Source organism: Bos indicus x Bos taurus, chromosome 15 (assembly GCF_003369695.1).
Source record: "Bos indicus x Bos taurus breed Angus x Brahman F1 hybrid chromosome 15, Bos_hybrid_MaternalHap_v2.0, whole genome shotgun sequence".
Classification (NCBI taxonomy): Eukaryota; Metazoa; Chordata; class Mammalia; order Artiodactyla; family Bovidae; genus Bos; species Bos indicus x Bos taurus.
This window is the reverse complement of record NC_040090.1, coordinates 34,993,227-35,000,688: the sequence shown is the minus strand read 5'-3', so window position 1 is coordinate 35,000,688 and position 7,462 is coordinate 34,993,227. Positions and strand designations below refer to the sequence as shown.

Here is a 7,462-nt window from a genome sequence, read left to right as displayed (position 1 = left end):
CACTTTAATATTAATGAATAAATATTAACAAATGGCTTACCTGAATCCTTTATATTTATTTTGAACCTTTTAGATTGCATCTTAATGAATATGTGTTCATTAGCAATTATTAGAAAAAATGTTTTAACACTTGTGTGTTACCATCTAATCAAATGAAACTACAGACCAGTTTAGAGGCTGGCAAAGTCCTATGTATGTCAATATTGAAAATAAATTATGTTGATGATGATGAGAGAAGGCAATTAATGAATTATTAATATTAAGGCAACATTTTAGCATAATACTAGTAATAGAACCATTGCAAATTAGCAGAGAAGAACAGTGCTAACAAAGATGAATACATTATGTAGAATTTTTTATGACAATCCACTACAAAATTCCTAAAACCTTCTCAAGAATTTGCTTTTTCACATTGATGTTTATGTATTGATACTACATTTTTTACTGTGTGAATTAACTGAGGAAGAGAGTATACTCAATTGTATGGTATTCTTATTTTCCTTAGGTTTAAAACATTGCAGAGCTTTACTCAGTACTCTGAAGATCAGTAAACACGCATTTGTAAGGAACATGGACTTATGCAATACCAAGCAAGATGTCCCTTCCCAATGATACCCAGTTTCACCCCTCCTTCTTCTTGTTGCTGGGAATCCCAGGACTGGAAACTCTCCATATCTGGATTGGCTTTCCCTTTTGTGCTGTGTACCTGACTGCACTGATAGGGAACTTCACTATCCTATTTGTGATCCAGGCTGAGAGCCATCTACACCAGCCTATGTTCTACTTCTTGGCCATGTTGGCTACCATTGACTTGGGTCTCTCCACAGCTACCATCCCTAAGATGCTTGGGATCTTCTGGTTTAGTCTCAAAGAGATCCTCTTTGAAGCCTGCCTCACTCAGATGTTTTTCATCCACAACTTCACTGGTATGGAGTCAGCAGTCCTCTTGGCAATGGCTTATGACCGCTATGTGGCCATCTGCAACCCCCTCCGATATAGCACCATCCTCACCAACAGAGTCATTTCTATGATTGGTGTTGGTGTTTTAGTGAGGTCATTTATTTCTGTTATTCCATTTATATTTCTCATTTTACGGCTGCCCTTCTGTGAGAATCAAGTCATCCCTCATACCTACTGTGAACACATGGGGCTTGCTCGCCTATCTTGTGCCAGCATCAAGATCAATATCATCTATGGCTTAGGTGCTATTTCAATCCTAGTGTTTGATATCATAGCCATTGCCCTTTCTTATGTTCAGATACTCCGTGCTATTTTTCGTCTTCCTTCTCATGAAGCACGACTCAAGTCTCTCAGCACATGTGGTTCCCATGTTTGCGTAATTCTTGCCTTCTATACACCAGCTCTATTTTCCTTTATGACACATCGCTTTGGCCGAAATGTCCCCCGTTACATTCACATACTTTTGGCCAATCTCTATGTTACAGTGCCGCCAATGCTCAACCCTGTCATATACGGAGTCAGAACCAAGCAGATCTATGGCCGTGTGAAAAAAATGTTATTACAAAAATAAAGAATTAAAATGGAATAGCATCTAATATGTATGATATGGAACTTTTGAGCAGGGAAACAATTTATTATATTAAATTATGTACATTTAAGTGTGATTGACAAAATATGTATTTGGCTCCCTTCTGTAACTATTTTAATGAGTTCAGAGACTGAAAAATCTAAGCTTTGTTATCCAATTCAAATAGTACGTGAAAGTCCATGACAGTCTTTATGTATGATATTTGGTCACTGGAATCAGTAGATTCGAAGTAGAAATATAGAATGTACCTTTTTTTTTGTATTATATTATTCATGTGGATTTTTTTTGATGATTCTCACTCCCTCTTTAGCTCCAAGTTGCCCTGTAAGTGTTTCTCCCTTCTTACTTTGCAATCCTCTCTTGTTTCTCCTTCTTTTTCTCATTTTCTCTACCTTCAGAACTCAATCATTTTTATTTTAAGGACTGAAAAGTGATATCCTATGATTTCATCATAAATATTATTAGTTCAGTTCAGTTCAGTAGCTCAGTCATGTCTGACTCTTTACAACCCCATGAATCGCAGCACGCCAGGCCTCCCAGTCCATCACCAACTCCCTGAGTTCACTCAGACTCACGTCCATCGAGTCAGTGATGCCATCCAGCCATCTCATCCTCTGTCGTCCCCTTCTCCTCTTGCCCCCAATCCCTCCCAGCATCAGAGGCTTTTCCAATGAGTCAACTCTTCACATGATGTGGCCAAAGGACTGGAGTTTCAGCTTTAGCATCATTCCTTCCAAAGAAATCCCAGAGCTGATCTCCTTCAGAATGGACTGGTTGGATCTCCTTGCAGTCCAAGGGACTCTCAAGAGTCTTCAACACCACAGTTCAAAAGCATCAATTCTTCAGCACTCAGCCTTCTTCACAGTCCAACTCTCACATCCATACATGACCACAGGAAAAACCATAGCCTTGACTAGACGAACCTTTGTTGGCAAAGTAATGTCTCTGCTTTTGAATATGCTGTCTAGGTTGGTCATAACTTTCCTTCCATGAATGTATTCAAAAACTGTGGAACAAAAATGAGTATATAGGTTTTACATGTAAATAGGTGTAGACACAACTGGTAAGAAAAATTGATTCCTTATATAGGGTACAACGGGGAAAAGTACCCCCCAATTCCATATGACATAAGGATCATAAAAAATTAAGAAACAAGAGGTAATAAAACTAATAATAATGGAATCTAACATTCCTTGAACAATCACCATGTTATAGAAACTATATGTAGTTCTATAGGTAGTTCAAGTTTTAAAAGTAAGTAGATATTTAGGAGTGAAGTGACTTACACACAGTCACACAATTATCATGTAACAGAACTTTAAATTTAGTTTCAGTACAGTTTCTTTATCTTCTCTTCTATGATTTAATATAGAAACCGATGATGACACAACAGACAAACAAAGGTTAAGTAAACATACAGCTGTCGAGAACAAGATGGCAGAGGAGTAGGTGGACGTGGAGTACATCTCTCCCCATGGATACATAAGAAATACACCTTCAGACACAGAAGTGAATGCAGAACACCAGCTGAGAGCAGACAGGAGTACCTGACCAGTGGAAAATAATATATAGAACCATGCAAAACTCAGTAGGATGAAGGAACTAGAGGGACAAAGAGTGTAAGTAGGACTGGACCTGCTCTCGGTGGATGGGGGAACTGAAGCAGGGGTCTGATCCCCACATTGGGGCAATTGTCTAAATCAGAGGAGAAACATTTAAGGCTGAGAGTGAAACAGCTGATCTGTGGCAGCCTAAATGGAATGAGAATCAGAGAGTTCTTGCCACAGCCATACATACCCCAGATAGGCATGCAGGTCATCTAGATGGTGCAGTGGCTGGAAGTTGGAGTTTAGGGATTGTGGAGCAATCCCAGGGTGAGGGTTGCTGTTATCTGTAAAAAGACAGATCGAGGGGATGTCAGGGAGGAGATTGTGGTGGGAAATGTCTCTGGAGGAAAGCCAGGCAGCCATGGGAGCAAGGCGATACTGCTGAGTCATGTGGAGGGGTGGTACCATCACCATAGCCTCCCTCTCCCCACACGCATCGGCAGCTGAACAATAGAGAGGCTGGCCCATCAAACACCTGACTGCACTGAACTTCAGAGTGGGACCCCACCCAGGGTGCCCCTTTATGTGCCTGAAGTGCAGATCTAAAGACTAGGACCTTAGTAAGGGGGGCCCCTCTATGTGCCTGATGTACCAAACAACAGAGAAGGACCCCAGGCAAGGGAGACCTCTAAATGCCTAAACAGGCAGAGCTATAGAGAAAGACTGGCCAAAGAGGCCTTCTGATCGCTAGATACAAGAGGTTCGGAAAAAAGATTCTGGTAGGACCATAACTCCTGCGGCAGAGGCAGTCCATGTCCCTGCACACTTGGCACCGTCAGGGTCCCTGCAAGCCAAGCAACTACATCACCTTCATGGTCAACCCTCACTGGGGCAGAGCTGCCACAGGCAAAAAAAACATATCTTGCGTCAATGCACACAGTGTCACTTCTGTTGTGTCCAACCGCTTTGCAACTGCCTGAAGCCTGCCAGGCTTCTCTGTCAGAGGGGTTCTCCAGGCAAGAATACTGGAGTGTATTGGCCAATACTGGTTGCCATACCCTTCTAGAGCACTATGCTTCCTGCTGCTTTAGCTGCCAACTCCCCTGAGTACCTGGTGCTGTCACAACTCCTGCAACCCAAGCAGTTTCACCACCTCCACTCCTGACCCTCACCCAAGTCCTCCAGCTTAGCCTCAGGAGCAAACCCCAGCGGAAAACCCACATGCAGAGGTGGAAAGAAACCACAGTTGAAACCCAGAGGTAGTGTGGCTAAGGAAGAAAGCCCAAAACCTTCCCACCAGCTGAATAAGCTTCAGATTAAATCCACATGATCAACTAGACAGACTCTGTGTCCAAGGAATATATAAAAGGACATTGAGGGCTCCCACAAAACAAGACGCACTAGTTCTGATAGCTGTGGACATTGGAAGCAAGAACACACAAGAATAGGACCAGATTAGAATCTGAACTGCACCCACAGCAGGTCCAGAGATCAGCACAGTGTTGGAGGGCATCCTAGGGAGGTGAGGTGGACTGTGACTCCCAGTGAGGGAAAGGACTCTGACAGGAGTGACTCAAGAACATTTATTATCCTTATGTTTGACTTGTTCTGTAGATTACTTTGGATTTTCTTTTTCTTCCCCCTATATTGTAGCTGTTGATTTTATTGGCATTAAGAAATCTAATTAATTTTTGAGTTTTTTTTTTTTTTAAGTTACATTTTTGTGTGTGTGTGTGTGGTTATCAATCTTTGCCTCTAAGGGCTTCCCTGGTGGCTCAGAAGTTAAAGCATCTGCCTCCAATGTGGGAGACCTGGGTTCGATCCCAGTCGGGAAGATATCCTGGAGAAGGAAATGGTAACTCACTACAGTATTCTTGCCTGGAGAATCCCCTAGATGGAGAAGCCTGGTAGGCTACAGTCCACAAAGAGTCAGACACAACTGAGTGACTTCACTTTCTGCCTCTAAGTTGGGCTTTTGCAGTTCTGTGGAACATTTTTTTTTCTTTCTTTCTTATTTTTTTCTTTTTCTTTTTTAAATTTAACTTCTAATTTTTTAAAACCTAGCATTATTTTTTTCTACATTTATCCTTTGGTTTGCTTTCCTACAGTTCTTTTCCTCTTGTAGTTAATCTTTAAAGTATATAAATCTTCTTTACCTACTTCTATTTAACTTTGCATGTCTATTCTTTTATCTCTGTTTTCTTTCCTTTTCTCTCGACATATTTGTTAGTTTTGTGTTCATTGCTTTATTCTCTACATGTCATCTTTCTTTAGTTTTGTTTTCTAGTTTGCACTTTAGTTAGTTTTGTTCTTAACTGGTAGATATAATTTTTGGTTTCCTTTGTTCACCAGGCCAATCTATTATACTTTAGTTTTGTTGAACTGTTTTTATTTTGCTTATGTATATGAATATGTATATGTGTATATTCCATTATTTTAATTATTATTTGCCTGACTTTATAACTGCCATTTGTCTGGGGTTCCTCTTTGGTTTCTTATTTTTGGGTATTTGTTTTATTCTCACTTAATGCTGTAACAAACCATTTGTGGAATCTTTGTTCCTGACCAGAGATCAAGCTCTGAGTCTTTGGAGTGGGAGCACTGACTCCCAAACCCTAGATTACCAGAGAACTAACCCTAGGGAGTAATCAAATAGTGAGAACTCACACAAAGGAAACCACCTGATTACAAGATCCTGTCTCTCCCAACCATCAGTAGCACCCTTTACAGGACGCCTTATCTAAACAACAAGCAAAACAAAAATACAAACCCAATCACAGCAGACAGAATTACCACCTCACTCAGCCTTGCCCGTCAGAGGAAAAATAAAAACAAACAAAAAACTTAACACAAATCTCACCATATATGAAGCTTACACAAACAACTGGACCAACCTCAGGAGGGCAGAAACCAAAAGGAAGAAAGAATTCAACTTTAAAGACTGAGAAAAGTTTACCATAAACACAATACCTTACATAAAGAAAAGGCAAGCAATTCTACACAAATGAAGGAACAAACTAGTGACACAGAAGTTCAAATAAATGAAGAGGAAATAAGCAAACTACCTGAAAAAGAATTCAGAATAATGATAGTAAAGATGATAAAAAACCTTGAAAACAAAATGAAGGAAATGCAAGAATCAATTAACAAAGAACTAGAAGAATTAAAGAATAAACATACAGAAACAAACAACACAATTACTAAAATTAAAAATACTCTAGGAGGAATCAATAGCAGAATCTGAAGCAGAACAAATCCATAGGCTGGAAGATAAAATGGTAGAAATAAATTCTGAAGAGCAGAATAAAATAAAAAGAATGAAAAGAACTGAAGATAGTCTCAGAGACCTCAGGGTTTCTGATATCAAATGCACCAACATTTGAATTATAGGGGCCCCAGAAGAAGAAGAAGAAGAAGAAAGAATGAGTATGAGAAAACTTTTGAAAAGATTACAGTTCAAAATCTCTCCAACATGGAAAAGGAAATAGTCAATCAAGTCCAAGAGGCACAAAAGCCCCATATAGGATAAACCCAAGGAGAAACATACCAAGACACATACTAATCAACCTAACAGAGACTGAATACAAATAAAGAATATTAAAAACAGCAAGGGAAAAGCAACAAGTAACATACAAGTAAAACTGCACATCTGTAACAGCTGATCTTTCAGCAGAAACTCTGCATGCCAGAAGGGAATGTCAGGATACATTTAAAGTACTGAAAGGGAAAAATCTACAACCATGATTACTGTACCCAGCGAGGATCTCATTCAAAACTGATGGAGAAATAAAAAGCTTTTCAGACAAGCAAAAGTTAAGAGAATTAAGTACCACCAAACCATTTTTATAAAAATGTTAAATGGACTTATATACTTAAGAAATACAAGAGAAGAAAAAAATGTACAAAATCAACCCCAAATAATTAAGAAAATGGCCACAGGAACATATATACCAATAATTACTTTAAGTGTAATTTGTATTAAATGCTTCAACCAAAAGACACAGACTGGATGCTGCTGCTAAGTTGCTTCAGTCATGTCCAACTCTGTGCGACCCCATAGATGGCAGCCCTCCAGGCTCCTCTGTCCCTGGGATTCCTCAGGCAAGAATACTGGAGGGGTTTACCATTTCCTTCTCCAATGCATGCATACATGCTAAGTCACTATAGTCGTGTCCAACTCATTGCAACCCTATGGACAGCAGCCCACCAGGCTCCTCTGTCCATGGGATTCTCTAGGCAAGAATACTGGAGTGGGTTGCCATTTACTCTCACAGACTGGTTGAATGGATACAAAAACAAGACTCATATATATTCTGTTTACAAGAAACCCACTTCAGACCTAAAGACACATATATACTGAAAGTTA

The 7,462-nt window shown here is 39.8% G+C and overlaps 1 protein-coding gene across 1 annotated transcript; it reads left to right on the top strand.

Moving 5' to 3' along the window:
- The first annotated feature begins 589 nt into the window (after nucleotides 1–589).
- On the top strand, nucleotides 590–1,531 carry LOC113904777 (olfactory receptor 52E2-like). Its single transcript, XM_027561869.1, has one exon. The coding sequence runs from the start codon at nucleotides 596–598 to the stop codon at nucleotides 1,529–1,531; it is 936 nt and encodes a 311-aa protein (XP_027417670.1). The 5' UTR covers nucleotides 590–595.
- The last annotated feature ends 5,931 nt before the right edge of the window (nucleotides 1,532–7,462 follow it).